This window comes from Rhinoderma darwinii, chromosome 1, assembly GCF_050947455.1.
Source record: "Rhinoderma darwinii isolate aRhiDar2 chromosome 1, aRhiDar2.hap1, whole genome shotgun sequence".
NCBI lineage: Eukaryota > Metazoa > Chordata > Amphibia > Anura > Rhinodermatidae > Rhinoderma > Rhinoderma darwinii.
The window spans coordinates 39544831-39564961 of NC_134687.1; the positions used below are offsets into that span (position 1 = coordinate 39544831).

The window sequence follows — 20131 nt, forward strand, 5'->3', positions numbered from 1 at the left end:
AATTTGTTTGTGCATTATACTGCATGGGGGCATCTGTATGGGCATTATACTGCATGGGAGAATCTGTGTGGGTATTATACTGTATGGAGGCATATGTGTGGGCATTATACTGTATGGGTGCATCTATTCTGCAGTATACTGTATGGTGGCAGCTATGGCGGCATTATACTTCATGTTGGCGCCGCATCGGTTGTCCCTCTTTGAGATACTTGAAAGTTGTGAGGTATGGGTAAGGGCTTGTTCACACGTAGCAGAATTGCTGGGTATTTTCCATCCGGAATTGTGGGCAGAAAATACGCAGCAGAATACAGTAGCAGCAAAGTGGGTGAGATTTAACAAATCTCATCCACACGCTGTGTAAAATGTCCGAGCAGAAATTGACCCTCGTTGCGTATTTTTTGTACCGCAGCATGTCAATTCCTGCTGCGGAAAGTGGACTGAATTGCTGCGTTTTTCAGAGGAGATGTCACTCACCATCTCCTAGCATTGAAAAAAACACAGCAAAATCTGCACCATTTTCAGTAGTAAAAAACGCAGAAAGCGGTTTTTCAGCAGCAGAATGTCTGCTAGTTTTAACGGAAATGCTGCAGAAATTTTCTGCACCAATTTAGTTAAGTGTGGACTAACAGATAAAAACAATAAACGAAAATGTTAAAGTGTACCTCTGACAATAAACCATTTTCCATAAAACAAAAGTACAAGCAAAGATAACAAACTTTGTGTTATATCTTATTACATAAAAATGCCTCTTTCTCCACTTATGAGACTCCTTTCCTCCCCTCCCCCCTCACAACCACCTCCTTAACTGTTCACTCAAACAGATTTCACTGATAAAAATTCATACATCGAAGAGGAGATAGATATTCAGATTCACTGAGATAAGGTTACAGTTGCCCATAGAAGTCTATGGAGATGGGAGGAAGAAGCAGAAGACTAGCTGCTATGATGTCTCCCATAAACAACATACAAAGGAATTCCTTTTCTCCACTTTAGGCCCATAAACAAGCAGCAGCAGCATGCAGGACATTATACAGCAGTAAGGAGCAGCGTAGCTGTGAGTGCAGCACTGCTCCCTCTCCCCTCTCCATAGACTTCTATGGGAAAAAGCTGTACCCTGATCTCTCAGTGAAGCTAATAATCCATCTCTTCTTCTGTACTGATTTTATCAGTGAATTCAGAGTGAGAGAACAGTTAAAGTTGGTTTTTTTTGAGATTACATTATTGATGGCCTATCCTTAGGATAGGCCATCAATATGAAATTGGTGGGGTTCGACTTTGCACCCCCGCCAAATTAGCTATTTTAAGTGTCTCTGGCACTTGGGCTAGAGCTGTGGCCTCTTCATTGTTTACATTTCTCCATACACCTGCATGCCATATATTTAGTTGCAGATGTGCTGTGTATGGGGAAAAAGCTGCAATACCCAGCACAGCCGCTACTAAATGTGCAGGTGTAAAGAGTTATGTAAACAATTAAGGGGAAGCAGCACTCATCTGAGTGTCACAGTGACGTCAAACAGCAGATCTAGCAGAGAGTCGGATCCTCACCAATCTGATATTAATGGGCTATTCTAATTTCAGGCCATCAATTTTTTAATTTTCGAAAACCCCTTTAAGGCCTTGTTCACATAGAGTTTTTTTGCAGGCAGAAAAATGTGCCTTAAAATTCCCTCTGGAATTTTGAGGCAGATTTTATCTGCCTGCACGCCGTTTGCCGCATTTTCCGCCCGCGGCCTTTAATCGCAAAAAACGCAGCGAAAAACGCTTTCTCTGCCTCCCATTGATGTCAATGGGAGGTCAGAGACGTAGGGCATGTCGGTTCTTTTTCCCGCGAGCGGTTTTTACTACTTGCGGGGAAAAAGCGCCTCTGCCTCACATTGAAATCAATGGGAGGGGAGGCGTTTTCTGACGTTTTTTGGCGCGTTTTCCGAGAGTTTCCGCGTCAAAAAACTCTGTGTGAACTCCCTCTAAGAAGGCACGGAGGAGCAGGAAAGGAGTCTGATAAATGGAGAAAGAGTTATTTTTTTTCTTATCTTCGCTTGTACTGTTGATTTATGGAAAGTTTTGTTTTTTTTGGAGGTACAATTTTTTTAAAAATGTGTAAAATATGTAAAAAAAAATGCGATTTAAAAAAATTCTCTGTGACCGAAAATTCATATTTTTTAACTACTCACCGCTGATGTGGGGGTTTCACTAGTGTTGAACAAAACAAATTCATCTGGGAAAAAACAATCAATGTAAACCTGGCCTAAGTGTCGATCCTTAGGCTACTTAGCATATCTAAAAACTTTTTGCTATAAGTACTGTATGCATATAAATTAAATCTTCACATTTGTGATATCAGGCTAGTTGTATTTTTTATACTGTATTTATAGCCCCAATTTTGGCACAGTTAGGCCTCATGCACACGGCCGTAGCCGTGCGCACGGCCCGTGACTACAGCACAGACGGCCGTGGAGTGTCATCCGCGGCAGTCCGCAATTCAAGGACCGCACACACATTGATTTCAATGAGCCCGGACCGCAAATCCGGACCGTATAATGACTTGTCCTATTTTTTTGCTGTCCAGGCTCCCGGCCAATGCACGGACTGTGGAAACCACGGTTGTGTGCATGGGCCCATAAAAATAAATGAGTCCGCAATTCATTCTCATTTTTGCGGTTGAATTGCGGACGCAAAAACACGTTCGTGTGCATGAGGCCTAACTGTTGTGTATACCCAGCCTGACCTGGCTATCTGTTGTATTCATTGTTTATTAGTTACTGTAGATTTTAATGAATTTAATAAAATGTATATTTTAAATCTCTTACACTGGTTGTGGCTATAAAGTCTTCTGTAGGTTTGATGTACAATATGTATCATCAATGGTAAAATGTGCGTCTATTGAATTGTTCTTATTATCCCCTCTACAGTGTAAGAATGAACCCTGCAGTCAGGGCGAATACAATGTGTACAGCACTTTCCAGAGCCACGAGCCCGAATTTGATTATTTGAAAAGCTTGGAAATAGAGGAAAAAATTAACAAGATTAAATGGCTCCCCCAGCAGAATGCAGCCCACTCCCTTCTGTCAACAAATGGTAGGATCATAGATCGTCTGCCTCCATGTGCTAGAGGGGAAGAATCTTTATTAGGATGCTAACAAGTACTGCGCTCTCCACCACGGAGACCTGCGAAATTCCACAATGGCCCATATTAATTTTTTTTTAAATTCTTTATTTGACAATAAAAAGACATGATAAATCAGTATATATTCCCACAAGTCGGGAGCATTTATAGCTTCGCAGAGCTATGATAGTATTGTCAGTGGGAAACATTGCAAGATAGGTTGATATTGAAATATATGTAGCTTGAATACAAAAATAAATCCGTTTTTTGTGGTTTATAATTTAACAATACATTCAAACACATGTACAAGAATGGTGTTAGTGAAAAACGCGTAATCTCTTCCTAGAGTATTATGTATTAGAACTCAGTAAAGGGTTATCTCTAGGAGGTGTTTGAACATCATGTTCTAGGTGCATGTAGTTATTAAGGGAGAATTAAACTTAAAACAAAAACAATCTAAACCTGGCGCGGCTATCTGTAGCAAAGTTTTGTGGTTCTTTCATGTATAAGTGATTCACGTCTCTAAGCAATATTTACGAGGACCAACCTGTCCATTGGGTATCGCATTTCGGAGGTCTGTTTTCGAGACTACTGACTATTCTCTCAAATTGATGTATCTCTTTCATTTTGTTCAGTGTCCTCAAAAATGGAATAGTTAGGGATTTCCAGCTTATTGCTACTGTCCGTTTTGCTGCAGACAGAATATGTGAAATAAATTTTCTGCTTTGTTTAGGTATATCCGAGATGTCTGCGTTCAGCAACGCCGACCAAGGAGATAACTTGACTTGTAAATTTAATTTAGGGTTAATTAGGCGTTCTATTCTTTTCCAGTTAGCCTGTACAACTGGACAGGAGCACAATATGTGGGCCATAGTAGCTTCATAAAAAGTTAAACTGGAGTCATGTGGCAGAAAGGCAGATCCAGAAAGAAGGTGGTGAATTTGTAGGTATCTATAATGCCCCCGCAAAGGGATTTGAAGGTCCTGATGTAGGGTCTCAAAAGGGAGGGGTTTACCATCTTTGCATAATTTACATAAAGAATTGAGACCTGATGAAGTCCACCACTTAAAGTCCTCCGGATGTAGTCCTGGTGTGAAATCAGGATTATGTAATAAAGGTTGTAAAGAAGATGGATGTAATATAAGTTGAAATGTATCCCAACATAGTAGCCAGAGTGTTAGGGAGTATTTGATAATTCTATTGTCTATGACAAGAATGTGGGATTTTAATTCTGGAGACCACATCAGCGCCCGTAGTGAAGATGGAGATGTAGTAAGAGATTCAAATAGGACCCATTTTACAGTGTTGGGATTACAGTTCCATGCGGCGATTTGTGAGATTTGAGAGGCATAGTAATATCATTTCAGGTCTGGGAGGCTAAGTCCACCTCTAGAGGTGGAGCGAAGCAAATTGGATTTACTAACCCTTGAACCACGATTCGCCCATATAAATTTGTTTATTACCTGTTGTATATGTGAGATGGCATAAAGAGGAACCTTTACAGGAAGGGCCCTAAATAGATACAGCATCTTGGGTAGAATTGTCATTCTAACTGCAATGAGCCTGCCCATCCATGATATGTGGTATCTGGACCATTCCTCTAAGGCTGGATTCACACGAGCATGTTAAGTCCGTAAAGGACGGAACGTATTTCGGCCGCAAGTCCCGGACCGAACACAGTGCAGGAAGCCGGGCTCCTAGCATCATAGTTATGTACGACGCTTGGAGTCCCTGCCTCGCTGCGGGACAACTGTCCCGCACTGTAATCATGTTTTCAGTACGGGACAGTAGTTCCACGGAGAGGCAGGGACTCCTAGCGTTGTACATAACTATGATGCTAGGAGCCCGGCTCCCTGCACTGTGTTCGGTCCGGGACTTGCGGCCAAAATACGTTCTGTCCTTTACGGACGTAACATGCTCGTGTGAATCAAGCCTAATAGTTTTTTGATAGAAACATTTGATAGAAACATTTTTTTTGGGGTAGTTACTAAGGTATGAATTATTTGGGTCTCTAGCCAGAGCGATTCCTAAATATGTTAAGTGGGAATGTTCCCATTGAATTCCAAAATTAAGTTTTATCAAGTCCACCTGACCCGGCAACATATTAACTTGCATAGCAACATTGTTTTTTGTAATTTTATGCATGTTCCTTTTAAAATAAACTCCCCAAAAATGGTTCCTAAAAATGTACAACTTGTCCTGCAATAAACAAGACCTCATATGGTTACATTGATGAAAAAAAAAGTACTGCCCAACCAAATGTAGAGCGGCAAACATTTTTATTGCTCTTTAGGGTCAAAACCAAACACGTTATAATAGACCTGGATTATGCGGCAACAATATATATATATGAGACATAAATTCAATGTCTGTAATAAAAAAAATTACATTTCCAGGATGTTTTTTCCAAAATTAAAATAGTTTTTTCCACCATTAGAATTTATGGCATATTGCTAGGATATTCCATCACTTCCTGATCAGTAGGGGGTTCCATGGTAGGGACCCCCACCAGTCCTCTGAACATACAGTATGAGCTGCAGCTCTAATTAAGACCTTAGTTTCTAGCGATATGACATAAAATGCCCCTTTAAATAAATTTTTATTAAATTTTTTCCTAAATTCCATGTTACTTGCATAGGTTTCAAGAAATATTTAGTATACTTGGATTGGTTGGAAATTTGGGTTGATCACTTTGCTTTTTTACTGGAAATAGATAAAGTATTTGGTGTCATGGCTACCATTTTTACAGGAGCCACGAAGGATCCATTATGACTTGTTATGTAACGACAAAACGAAAAGATTCCACAGCACTGGACTGCAAGTGGGTGCACGCCTCAATTGGACCTGGTCCGCGGTCCTGGATATCAAGCAGACAAAGAATGGACAGAGGCAGCACTTCCTCTTTGTCTGCTTGTTATGTAACGAGTCTCATTGACTATAGTTGGTCTGTCAGGTTTCTGAGGTTTTTTTTCTGGATAAAATAGTGCAGCATTCTACTCTATTCTGGCCATCAAGAAGCAGTGGAAACAATGGAAGCGTGATCAACTGGTCAATCAACTGGTACTCGAATAGATGACCAAGTGCATCTATTTGCATTGATATTCACCCATTCCATTTTAGCAATCATGTTAGTAGTTGATGGATTGAAGAAACGGATGCAAACTAAAGCAAACTTTTGTTGATTCTTCATCATTTTTTCAATTAGGTTAGATCAGTTGCGAATCAAGAAAAGTACTAGTGCCATAGCAAGAGCCATAGACAGGCAAATGCCTCACCAACACTGACAGCAAATAAGACATCTGCCCTTCCTAGATCGCCCTGAGTCGTAAACACCATAAAAAAGGACGGAACTCTATTCAAATGATTTATCCACATTAGGCAACTTCTCTGGGCAATAGCTAACTCTTCTGATAACTGGAACTACTCAGTACCCCCCCCCCCCCCCCCCAACGTGACCTGCCTTTTAGCCCATTCACCCGGGGGAAGTAAAATTGGGCAGTGTACAGTTAGTATTTATTTGTGTTATCTCTGATGCTCGATAGATAGATAGATAGATAGATAGATAGATAGATAGATAGATAGATAGATAGATAGATAGATATGAGATAGATAGATAGATAGATAGATAGATAGATAGATAGATAGATAGATAGATAGATAGATAGATAGATAGATAGATAGATAGATAGATAGATAGATATGAGATAGATAGATAGATAGATATGAGATAGATAGATAGATAGATATGAGATAGATAGATAGATAGATAGATAGATAGATAGATAGATAGATAGATAGATAGATAGATAGATAGATAGATAGATAGATAGATAGATAGATAGATAGATATGAGATAGATAGATAGATAGATAGATAGATAGATAGATAGATAGATAGATAGATAGATAGATAGATAGATAGATAGATAGATAGATAGATAGATAGATATGAGATAGATAGATAGATAGATAGATAGATAGATAGATAGATAGATAGATAGATAGATAGATAGATAGGATAGATTTCTAAATATGTGGAGGCAACATGGATACTAAATATTATACACTATTTTATTACCCCCAATGTATATGATATAAAACATGTAATTTTAAATATACAGTATATTTGTTTATGGATCTACATCCCATGTTCTCTGCTTTTAACAATATACCCGTTTTTTGTACTGTATTGATAAGACATTAACATCATAGTGATATTATTACATTCTAGATAAAACAATCAAATTATGGAAAATTAGTGAGCGTGACAAGAGGCCAGAGGGGTACAACCTCAAAGATGAAGAAGGGAAGTTGAAAGATCTTTCCACTGTGACCTCCTTACAGGTGAGATGGACATTTGGGTTTCTGCATCATTTCATGCGTACGAGAAAACCAACTATTACATACTATAACATTTTATTACAACTTTTGGTTACTTTGTAAAGCAGAGGTGCACAAATTTTCTGGTTTAAATGCCACATTATACATTGTACTACTTATGAGGCCGCAAGGAGAACTTTAAAGAACACCAAAGAGAGAATCCCTGTGCCATGCACCAGCCATGTCAGACCTTGTATTACCCATAACACATTATAGCCCGAAAAACATCTGAAAATAAGCCGTGTGAACATACCCTTCTTGTGAAGTAAAGTTCCTTTAGAAGGGCAATGGATAATTGAAAAAGTGGTACTTTGAAGGCTGAAGAATGGGAGGAATTAGGATTAGGAAGCATTACAGTTTCTGACTGATATGAAACAGCATGAAAAATTGGGTTATCATACACGGGAATATTGTCTTTATTAATAGACTCATCTATAAAAACTATTGGTTTTTTTTCTAGTAAAAACATTTTCTCCCAACATGGAATAATTTGTGTAAAATCTGTGCCAGACCCCTGGATTTTGTGCGGTAGGTGTCAAACATTTTTCTCTTTTCAGGTGCCTGTTCTGAAGCCCATGGACCTAATGGTAGAAGTTTCCCCAAGGAGAATATTTTCTAACGGACACACGTATCATGTCAACTCCATCTCTGTCAACAGTGACTGTGAGACGTACATGTCAGCCGATGATCTCAGGATTAACCTCTGGCACTTGGCAATCACAGATCGGAGCTTCAGTATCCTTTCTTACAGCAGAGGGCAAAGAAGGAGCCGATGGGAGTAATGTCCCTGGATGTGCATGGGTAAAGCGTTATTATCTGTAGTACAGGTCATGGGGTGCAAACAGTTCAGTACAACTTTAGTTCTAGTTTCTTAGAACAGATAGGAGAACAATTATGGGCTCAATAGAGCCGGACTTGAAGAAACCTTATCAAGAGTGTTGTGAGCTTTGGACTGCACTTTACAATTTAACCTGGACCTGTTTTTCTGTCACAGAACTCCTAATCCACTATATAGCCATAGAGAAATAATTCTGTCCGCTTGCCGCTACCTATATGGGGATCTTGCTACATTCATACAGTAATTATACAGCTCCCATTGAACACATTTAATAAATGTGTATGCAATATTCTCTGCACCCCCTAGTGGTGACTACTGGCAGACAGAATTTTATTATTCAACACTATGTCTATGCAGGAGATTTGGAGCCCTATAAAAGAAAAAAAAAAGCCCTGACCCCTATAAAGATTTATTATGAAGTTAACCAAAATATGTTGGACCTAAATAGGACAAGTTGATGTCATCAGTATTAAAGAGGGGACGTTTACTGTAAAACTCTGGCACAGAACCCTCTGTAAAGGAACAACCTACAAAAACCTCCAACCAAACCAATGGCGTATATTGATGGGGCAGGTATACACTTTACATCTAGTATTTGTATAGGAAATTTGCAAAATGCTATTCCTACATCCCACACTGTGAGTTGAAGTCCATCTATGGCTTACAGAGGATTCTGTAGACAACCTAGACGCGAACCATAAGGGAATCAAAGTCCCAACAAAATGTAACATGCACAAATATATGCAAAAGTAGAAAATCTTTATTAGATAGAATAGACAATAATACAATGCGGAGTAAAAAGATGGACTATACACGAAAAAAAGAGACAGTAGGGTCAGATGTAATAGACCAGTGACCTGCAGAGACGGTCACCTAAAGTAGTCGGAATACACTATACATAAATATTGCACAATAAATGATATTCTCATATGTATACACCAAGGTAGAGGTGCCAGTTAATAGAGAACAGATAATGCATAATAGAAAATGTCCCAAATATCAAAGGCAATTCTATGGGTCATATACCCAAGGAAGTAAAAGGCATATTGGGCCATGAACAAACAGTACACAAATTAACAATTAGCACATACCCTGAGACATGGTGGGGAGTGAAACCGGCAACCTAGGGAACGGAAAAAACAAGGACGCCTCGACGTGCGTTTCGCCAAACAGACCGGCTTCGTCAGGAGCTGGCACCTCCACCTTAGTGTATACATATGAGCATATCATTTATTGTGCAATATTTATGTTTTACTGTGGGTAATTGAGTGTATTCCGACTACTTTAGGTGATTGCCTCTGTAGCAGTGGCGTAACTACCTCTGTAGCGGCTGCTACGGGGCCCGCGGCATGAGGGGGGCCCGTGTCGCCCGCCGGCACGGGCCCCCACCATGGCCGGAGGCTCCGCTAGCAGCCGCTATGGCTACTACAGCGCAACGCCACTGAACACTACGGCAGAGCAGGGAGGTATCTCCCCACTCTGCCATTAAACAAAAGACATGTATCCCCTATCCACAGGATATCCACAGGATAGGGGATACATGAGTGATAGCTGGCATTAATAGGGAGAACGGGGGACTGAAAGTCCCCATAAGTTCTCCATCACAAACCTCGGACTTCCGGGGTCTGTGTCGGCAGCTCCGTAGAAATGAAAGGAGCGCCGGTCGCGCTTCTGCGCATGCGTGACCAGCGCTCCTTTCATTTTTATTCAGATGCGCAGACGCCGGAAGTCAGAGGTTAGTCATGGAGAACTTCGGTTGACTTTCAGTCCCCCGTTCTCCCTATCGCTGCCAGCAATCACACATGTATCCCCTATCCTGTGGAGAGGGGATACATGTCTTTTGTAGGACACACTGTAGGTCGGATTTTTTTGGGGGGTTGGGGCTGCATGACGTTACCTACAGGGGGGCTGCATAGCGTTACCTACAGGGGGGGCTGTATAGCGTTACCTACAGGGGGGCTGTATGGCGCTCTCTACAGGGGGGGCTGTATGGCGTTCTCTACAGTGGGGGCTGTATGGCGTTACCTACAGGGGGGCTGTATAGTGTTATCTACAGGGGGGCTGTATAGCGTTCTCTACAGAGGGGGCTGTATGGCATTCTCTACAGTGGGGGCTGTATGGCGTTATCTACAGAGGGGGCTGTATGGCGTTAGCACCATATAGCCCCCTCTGTAGATAGCTCCATACAGCCCCCTCTGTAGATAGCGCCATACAGCCCCCTCTGTAGATAACGCCATACAGCCCCCACTGTAGAGAATGCCATACAGCCCCCCTGTTGGTAACGCCATACAGCCCCCCTGTAGAGAACGCCATACAGCCCCCCTGTAGAGAACGCCATACAGCCCCCCTGTAGAGAACGCCATACAGCTCCCCCTGTAGAGAACGCCATACAGCTCCCCCTGTAGAGAACGCCATACAGCCCCCCCCTGTAGAGAACGCCATACAGCCCCCCCTGTAGAGAACGCCATACAGCCCTCCCTGTAGATGGCGCCATAAAGCCCCCTCTGTAGAGAACGCCATACAGCTCCCCCTGTAGAGAACGCCATACAGCTCCCCCTGTAGAGAACGCCATACAGCTCCCCCTGTAGAGAACGCCATACAGCCCCCCCCCTGTAGAGAACGCCATACAGCCCCCCCTGTAGAGAACGCCATACAGCCCCCCCTGTAGAGAACGCCATACAGCTCAACCTGTAGAGAACGCCATACAGCCCCCCTGTAGAGAACGCCATACAGCCCCCCCTGTAGATGGCGCCATAAAGCCCCCTCTGTAGATAACGCCATACAGCCCCCTCTGTAGATAACGCCATACAGCCCCCTCTGTAGATAACGCCATACAGCTCCCTCTGTAGATAACGCCATACAGCCCCCTCTGTAGATAACGCCATACAGCCCCCTCTGTAGATATCTACAAAGGGGGCTGTATGGCGTTATCTACAGGGGGGCTGTATGGCGTTATCTACAGGGGGGGCTGTATGGCGTTATCTACAGGGAGTCTGTATGGCGTTCTCTACAGGGGGTTTGTATGGCGTTATCTACAGGGGGGCTGTATGGCGTTATCTACAGGGGGGGCTGTATGGCGTTATCTACAGGGGGTCTGTATGGCGTTCTCTACAGGGGGGGTTGTATGGCGTTATCTACAGGGGGGATGTATGGCGTCCTCTACAGGGGGGCTGTATGGCGTCCTCTACAGGGGGGCTGTATGGCGTTCTCTACTGTGGGGGCTGTATGGCGCTATCTACAGGGGGATGTATGGCGCTATCTACAGAGGGGGCTGTATCGCGTTATCTACAGGGGGCTGTATGGCGTTATCTACAGGGGGGCTGTGCTCTCACCATTATTTACACTGCAGCACTGCTTCTTTAAATTTGCTGAAAAAGGCTCTCTAGTAAGCCGGAACATGGAAAGATTATATCCATTAAGCAAAAGACCTGTCACACATATACTAACATACATTATATTAGAACAGGGGGAGGAAACCTCCAGCTCACCAGCCCAACGCCTGATAGTCCTGCTTCGCTCGGATCTCCGCAACGGTCCACGGTAGGCAATAGTAGAATAGAAAGAATTGATCCAGCGCTGCAGTAATGTGATTAAAAAGGAACGTATTCCCAATTTTATTTGTATCAAAAAGCTTGTTTCAAATTCAGTAACAGGCAGACTTGGCATCAAGGCAGTAGTCGGTAGGTATAGTGAGCCTACGCGTTTCAAGCACGTCAAGTGCTCTTAGTCATGGCATTCATTCACCAATTGATGCCAAGTCTGCCTGTTACCGAATTTTAAACAAGCTTTTTGATACAAATAAAATTGGGAATACGTTCCTTTTTAATCACATTACTGCAGCGCTGGATCAATTCTTTCTATTCTAATACATTATATTACTTATGCATCTATTAACATACATACTATATCTCAGCCTCAGTTAAGAGGGACTCTGGATATCCTCAATGTCTGAGACAAGGGGTCAAGGTTACTATATTTTAATATGTTATTATTTTATGTTATCTTATTCACATTTTCAACAATTTTACTATTACTTGTTAAGGTGGAGAAAGGGAGAGATAGTGGAAATGAGAAAAGAATAAGACTGAATAAAGTAGCCAAAATGTTACTGATTTTCCATCCGAATTTGCGCATGGAAAATCGGCAGCGGAATAGAGTAGCAAGCTAGTAGATTAAATGTTAACAAATCTCATCCACATGCTGTGAACATTTTCTGTGCAGAAATCACCCTGCGGTGCCCATTTTTAAATCTGCAGCATGTCAATTTGTGTCTTGGCATGAGCTCTGATTTTTTTGCGGATTTTTCCTATTCACTTCAAAAGGGAAGTTAAAATCTGCTTTTGAATCCTAGTGTTGTGGATTGTGCTGCGGATTGCCCGTGGATCTGCAGCAAAATCCACAAGTGCGAAGTTAAAATGAATGACTTATTTTTTTCTTCTTGGGAAATCCACAGAAAAATCCGCAGAGGCAAATCCACACCCAAAATCCACACGATTTACTGTGGATTTGCCACTGCAGATTTCTCTGTAGATTTCAGCAAATGTGACCCATGTGGACTTTTTGATTTCTTTTGATCCCACAGTGGTTTTGTGTTATATGTTATATCATTATATATTATTATTATTATATTATGTTCTATCCCGAGAACCGAAAGATGTAGAACAAAGGAGTTTATGTATTGAAGTCTCTTTCTATAAGGGCAGTCGGCCTATAGGTTCAGTATGGTCACTCATTACTGAATAAAGATTGCATGTGCTCAGTCGAGGAGCTTTCTGAGTCTTCAGATATCTAGATTCAATTATTTTGTGTCAATTGAAGCAGTGTCATAGTTCCTGGAGAGATGATTATTTTCCACATACTCTTGGGTATATGGTAGCGTCTCCTTGATAGCATCACTTTCAATTATACAGCAGTGCTGCCACCAGGAAGGATTTTTTAGTAATTTATTTTCGGGCTCGGTACTTCCAGGAGCGCGGTATCCTATGTTAGTAATGGCTGTTTGCTTCTCTTTAGGGCTCCTAAGGGTTTAGATTAATTAGGAAATCAAGAAAAGCCTCTCATTTTAATCAGCATAATGTTCTATTCCAGTCTGGCTTCTTTCATCAATAAATCCTCTCAGGTCGCATGGTGTTCAGTGTTCTACAAAGAAATGTGCCAAGAAGATTATAATTCAAGTAAATTCAATGTAAAATAACGGAGAAAACGCTTACTTCATTTACAGAGTATTTCCAGATGAAATCAAAGAGAAATCACCTCTAAATACTGGTCCTTGAGACGTCCTCTTCTATCCTGTTGTCAAAAATTCTATTCAGTCTGATCTTAGGTCCTTTAGACTTCCATCGGGCTGGTGTACATTGGCTTACTTTTTTTGTTGTTGTATAGGACAGCGTAATCGACTATGCTTTTTTATGCTTGGTATACATTTTTTTTTAACATGGGACTCTATGGGCGGCAGAGTTTTCCGTCAGATGTATACGTTGGGCAATACTCCCGACATATACATCTGACGGAAGGTTCAGACTGCCCAAGAATAATACTAACCATTTTAGATTTAGCCGTCATGGAATAAGAAATGAAAGATTATAGACCATGCATGAGAAACACTTATGTCGCGAGATGTGAACAGGGCCTTAGAGCCCTCTGCACGGAGTCTGTACAGAGCTATTCTCCACTAGAAGCAATGCTTCCTTATATCTGCATACACATGGAGTCCGGTGAAGCATGACACCATTTTTTTCTGTCAGATTCGTACGGAATCCGACATAATAAGCCTCCATATGAAATCGGAGACATACGGAGGTACTATAGAGGGGTCATGCACAGGGGAGTAACTAGGAAAGACTGGGCCCCATAGCAAACTTTTGACTGGGGCCCCCCTCCCCTGGGTGCCACACAACCCCCCCTTGTAGGTAGTGCCTCCCTGTAGACTCCGCCACATAGCGCCCCCTGTAGATAGCGCCACACAGCCCCCTCCCTGTATAAAGCACCATACTGCCCCCCTTGTTGATAGCGCCATACAGCCCCCTCCCTGTATATAGCGCCATACAGCCCCCCTGTAGATAGCATCATACAGCCCCCTCCCTGTGTATAGCGCCATACAGCCCCCCCTGTAGATAGCATCATACAGCCCCCCTGTAGATAGCGCCATACAGCCCCCTCCCTGTATATAGCACCATACAGCCCCCTGTAGATAGCGCCATACAGACCCCTCCCTGTATGTAGTGCTATACTCCCCCCCTGTATATAGCATTATACAGCCCCCTGTATATAGCACCATAGAGCCCCCTGTATATAGCACCATACAGCCCCCCTGTATATAGCGCCATACAGCCCCCTGTATATAGCGCCATACATCCCCATGTATATAGTGCCATACATCCCCCTGTATATAGCGCCATACAGCCCCCCTGTATATTGCGCCATACAGCCCCCCTTTATATAGCGCCATACAGACCCCTGTATATAGCACCATACAGCCCCCTGTATATAGCACCATACAGCCCCCCTGTATATAGCACCATACAGCCGCCTGTAGATAATGCCATGCAGCCCCAACCCCCCCCCCCCCCCAAAAAAAAAAAAACAACGGCCTGTAATTTATGGTTTGTCCCACAAAAGACATGTATGCCCTATCCACAGGACAGGGGGTTACATATTTGATCGCTGGGACCGAAAGTCCCCCAAAGTTCTCCATGAGAAACCACGGACTTCCGGGGTCTGTGTTCGGCAGCTCAATAAAAATTAAAGGCGCGCTGGTCACGCATGCGCACAAGCTCGACAGGTGCTCCATTAATTTCCACGGAGTTGCTGGCACAGACACCGGAACTCCAAGGTTTCTTATGGAGAACTTCGGGGGATTTTCGGTCCCGCGTTCTCCTTATCGCTGAAGGTCCCAGCGATCACACATGTATCCCCTATTCTGTGGATAGGGGATACATGTGTTTTGTAGGATCAACCCCTTTAATGGCAGAGCGGAGAGATACCTCCCTGCTCTGACGTAGTGTTCAGTGGGGTCGCGCTGTAGCAGCCATAGCGGCTGCTAGAGGAGCCTCGGGCCATGGGAGGGGCAGCTCATGCCGCGGGCCCCGTAGCAGCTGTTATGCGGTAGTTACGCAACTAGTAATGCACCTCTATGGAAGCCCTATTATGGTGCCAAACAAAACGGTGCCGTAATATGGCCATGTGCATGAGTCCTAAGGATCTGAGTTGTATTTCAGCACGCATAGACATTTATGGGCCCATACTGTACCTTCATATTCCTCCCATAGATACATGTATTTTTTTTTCTATTGTCGGATTCCATTGGATGCTATATTATATATTGTAGGTATTCTAGAGAATATCACTTGAATATGATGCTGTGCAGTGGACTAGGTTCTCCCCAGCCATGGAAAACTTAATTTTAGCCTCCATATAAAAATTGGTACACTAATCACCTGATAGAACTATGCATTCTACAGTATATTGTTGAGTTTCATATCCAATGGATGTTTCTAATGTTCAACCAAAATGTAGGATAACACGGGAATTTGATATCGATGGCCCATCCTTAGGATAAGCCATCAAACTCAGATCGGTGGGGGTCCGACTCCCGACACTCCCACAATCAGCTTATTGAAGGGGCTGCGGCTCCCCTCCTTTGTTTACTAGGCACAGCTCTGTACATTTGGTAGTGGCTGCGCCTGGTATTGCATCTAAATATCATCCAATTCAATCAGCTGATCCGTGGGGGTGTCAGGAGTCAGACTCCCACCAACCTGATATTGATAGGCTATCCTAAGGATAGACTATCAATATCAACATCCAGGAAAACCCCTTTCATTTTTGTCCCATCACGAATAGGGCATACAGACTTCATAGAGGACTCAGGGCCTTCTCTATGAGCCAGATTGGAGAGCCGCTGCTAACAGCTGCTCTCGTTGTGGCGGCCTTGGCCCTTCCATATATTACATTATTTAATTTAAATGACTGCATGTAATGCTACATTTCTTGCAGAGGAAATGTGTGGCTGGCTGGTGATAACTCCAGGGGATTATGAAGCCGAACCCGTGAAGATCATCGGACCAGATTCAATATAGATAGGGGTTGTTGTGTTGCGACAACCACTTTAAATCTAATGCATCTCAAGAATTTGATACTTTAGCATTTGGTCCCTGAGAGCCCAGGACAATTAAACGGGAGGCTTTTTTTATAAGGAAAACTTAAGGGTGAAAAAAATAGATGTGCCTGGTTCTGCTGATTTTCTGGTTCGCAGAATAAATTTAGAGAATTGATTTACCTATTATTTTAAAAAATGTGAATTGAATTAATTCCCCAATGCATCCTAATGGCCAGAAAATCAGGCGAGTTGGTGAAAGGCGAATTGGACAAAATATTTGCTCACATCTATAAGAGCTGCCAAACTAATGGAATTTACAGACCATTAGATTCCTCTGTATTTGTCATTGATACCTGAAGAAGCAGGAACCATTTCTAATCCTTTCTTCAGTGGTAAATCCCAGTGATCGTTATCTTGTCAGCTGCCAGTAATTGTCATGGACTCCCCGTCCTCCTTTGTGCAGCAATATAATTGACTAGAGAAGAGCCGGAGCATATAAAACCTGCGTGACTCCACGTGATGACTTGTAATGGCTTTTCCCTGCGGTTTTTAGGCAATGCAGTGAAATCGTGAGTAACTACTGCAGTCCCATCATTTGCAACCGGCTGAAAATACAATTTCCTTGTAGTTGGTAATTATTTTTATTGGCTTTCCATTCTGTGCCTGAATCTGAAGTGTCTCATTTACATGCAAAACAACCATGCACAATGTGAAATATTTAACACATTGGGACTCGTATATCAAGATCCTTTCTGCACAGATGGTTCCAAAATTGGGGTGGGGGGACTAAACAGTTGCAATATTGTGTCACATGTATCATCTTTTTATACCAGCTATGTGCCCCCTGGCAAGACCTGTTGTACAAGTGATGAAATGATGAGATACATTATCCAAAATTTTTAGTACTGACATTTATGGATATGTTATAGTATCGAACCTACACCACTATCCACCTCATTATAAGAAATAATAGGGTAGATTCATCATGTCATTTTAATTGTATCCAAGGGGTGTAACAATAGGGGGTGCAGGGTTAGTCTTCACACCCGGGCTTTGGTGCCTGAGGTAAGAAGACCCCTGTTTTATAAATGGCACATAGAAGGTCGTGGGTCCTGTTACAGATTTGCATTAAGCTTCCGGTTACACCTCTTAGGGTTAGTTTGAACGTTGCAGTTGAGGTGCGGATCATAACCACATCCAAAAACCGCTTGTTTTTAGGAAGCTGCATGACAACCAGTAAACTTATTATTACAGCTCCAAATGGTTCTGTCAATCACTTTTCTAGAGACCTGAACGGCAGATCTGCCTAGTTTGGCCTTTTTTACACAGCTAGAATATGGCCGCATTGAAGGGTCCTCATTGAAGGGTCTGCGTTGCAGCTGTACCCTGTTGTTACTTCAAGTAGAACAGCAGGAGGTTCAGGTATTGCAATCGAAATATGGAAGCTAAAATGTAGCCACTTTACGGTCACCTAAATAAAAATGAAAAAAACATTTGTAACGACTTGTTCCGAGAGCACCACACATTGGGGGACATCATGGAAGCTGTCTAACAGTAATACTGTCCTTGTATTCACTTGAATAGGACAACGCCACTACGAAAGTAACAGTGTGTGAAAGTATGAGCAGGAATGAAACCGATGTAGAAAAGGCTGTAGCACTTGTACGAGCGCCGCGGCCCCTTCAAACTGCATCGCCTTATACTGTTCCTCATTGAGCCTTAATTATGAGGATCCTAAAACAAGCCTGTGTAACATAGAGAACTAGCCTCTTGTACAGCAAAGTACAATGGCTGTCAAAAATAAAAAGGGAGGGGAACTTTTAAAATAAACTATGTTTCTTGTTTTACGCCCGTTGGCAGTCACTATTTATATGGTGTTAACGCAATCATGGGCCAAAATATATTAGACTGACATTTGTAATGGGTATGTCAACCGATACCCGCCCTCCAGTGATTTATCCAGTTTCCAAATCATAGGCGATAGATATATATATATCTGAGAGAAAAGATGACACAAGAGACCATGATTGTATACTCAAAATCCTTCTCTGATCTTTATTGATCCAAACAAGTATATAAGTATAATGACAGGAAAGGTGTAGGCTTTGGTTTCAGCCAATCATCTACAATATGATAATGACTCTGATTCAGCCAATGAGAATATTTCAATGCATTATAATAATTCTTCACCCTCCAAGCCGCAGGTGGCCTGAACCTTGTCCCATGGAGAAGACACACATTTCAGAGACACAAGTTAATGTGTCTACTTCTTATCTCTCTAGAGAATGGAGACTGCAGAATCCCCTTCCCTCATGGTAAACAATGTCATTGTCCATTCGACCAAGGGTATTTGATCTGCTCCTTACAAGAGTAATAAAACATTCAATTCAAGAACACAACATAGAATTGCTTCCGGACATCTGCTGACATATTACTTTTTACGTATTAATCTCAAGATGGCTCCTTCAGGCCAAAAGATGGATTCCAACGATCCAAAATGGACGCCTACCATACAAAATGGAGTCCATGCAAAATGTTATCTTTTAAACATATTCTAATCACTTTCACATATGGGTATTAGTATACACAGGCATCTCAATCCTATCCAGCCAAAAAAGAGGTGGCCACGCATGCACGTGGCTCTCTTTTGTCTTCGGGATTTGCTGACTTGTCTGTCTCCATAACTCCAAGGCTGGGTTCACACTACCTATTTTCAGACGTAAACGAGGCGTATTATGCCTCATTTTACGTCTGAAAATAGGGCTACAATACGTCGGCAAACATCTGCCCATTCATTTGAATGGGTTTGCCGACGTACTGTGCAGACGACCTGTAATTTACGCGTCGTCGTTTGACAGCTGTCAAACGACGACGCGTAAATTGACTGCCTCGGCAAAGAAGTGCAGGGAACTTCTTTGCAACGTAATTTGAGCCGTTCTTCATTGAACTCAATGAAGAGCAGCTCAAGATTTACGAGCGTCACAGACGCCTCGTATAATACGAGGAGCAGCATTTACGTGTGAAACGAGGCAGCTGTTTTCTCTTGAAAACAGTCAGTCTTTTCACACGTAAATGCCTGCTATCGTGTGCACATACCCTTATATACTTAAGGGGAGAAGAAGACACGCATGCAAGGCCACCTCCGCTATATGTGGCAGCGATAGGGATGGGGTCCAGATTCCCGAGGTGGGATGGGGGTGTCCACCAACCTTTGGCCACTGCCGGTCATGTAACAATACAAAGTTCTTCATAACATAGCTGCAGCTTCTCTATGTCTGTAAAGCATGGAAATAGGTTAATACAGATAACTGGAAATGACTGCTAATTTTCTGTAATCGATTGAACCATCATTCGTGTGCAAAGGAGACAATTACATTGCTATTAGAATTGTTCCAGCTTTTTACATTAGTGAATTGAAATGGGAATCCTTAATTACCCACATGAATACTGTACCGATTTATCATAATATTACTAATTCTTAATAATCTCTAAAATCAGACATCGTAGACATCAAGCCTGCAAACATGGAAGACCTGACTGAAGTGATCACAGCCGCTGAATTTCACCCTTATCACTGCAACCTTTTTGTTTACAGCAGCAGCAAAGGATCTTTGAGGTTGTGCGACATGAGGGCATCCGCCCTGTGCGACAAGCATTGTAAACGTAAGTCGCAGCTAACGTACGATCCTTCTGGAAAGATTCTAATTGGCCAA

The 20131-nt window shown here is 42.4% G+C and overlaps 1 protein-coding gene across 3 annotated transcripts in view; it reads left to right on the top strand.

Annotated features, from left to right (window-relative positions):
• Positions 1-20131, top strand: part of PPP2R2C (protein phosphatase 2 regulatory subunit Bgamma) — a 193241-nt gene that overhangs the window by 147948 nt on the left and 25162 nt on the right. For all 3 annotated transcript variants that reach the window (XM_075857858.1, XM_075857866.1, XM_075857848.1), the window contains 4 exons: positions 2910-3075; positions 7334-7446; positions 8040-8217; positions 19917-20081. In XM_075857858.1, the coding sequence (XP_075713973.1) occupies positions 2910-3075; positions 7334-7446; positions 8040-8217; positions 19917-20081 (622 nt within the window). The remainder of the gene's footprint in view (positions 1-2909; positions 3076-7333; positions 7447-8039; positions 8218-19916; positions 20082-20131) is intronic.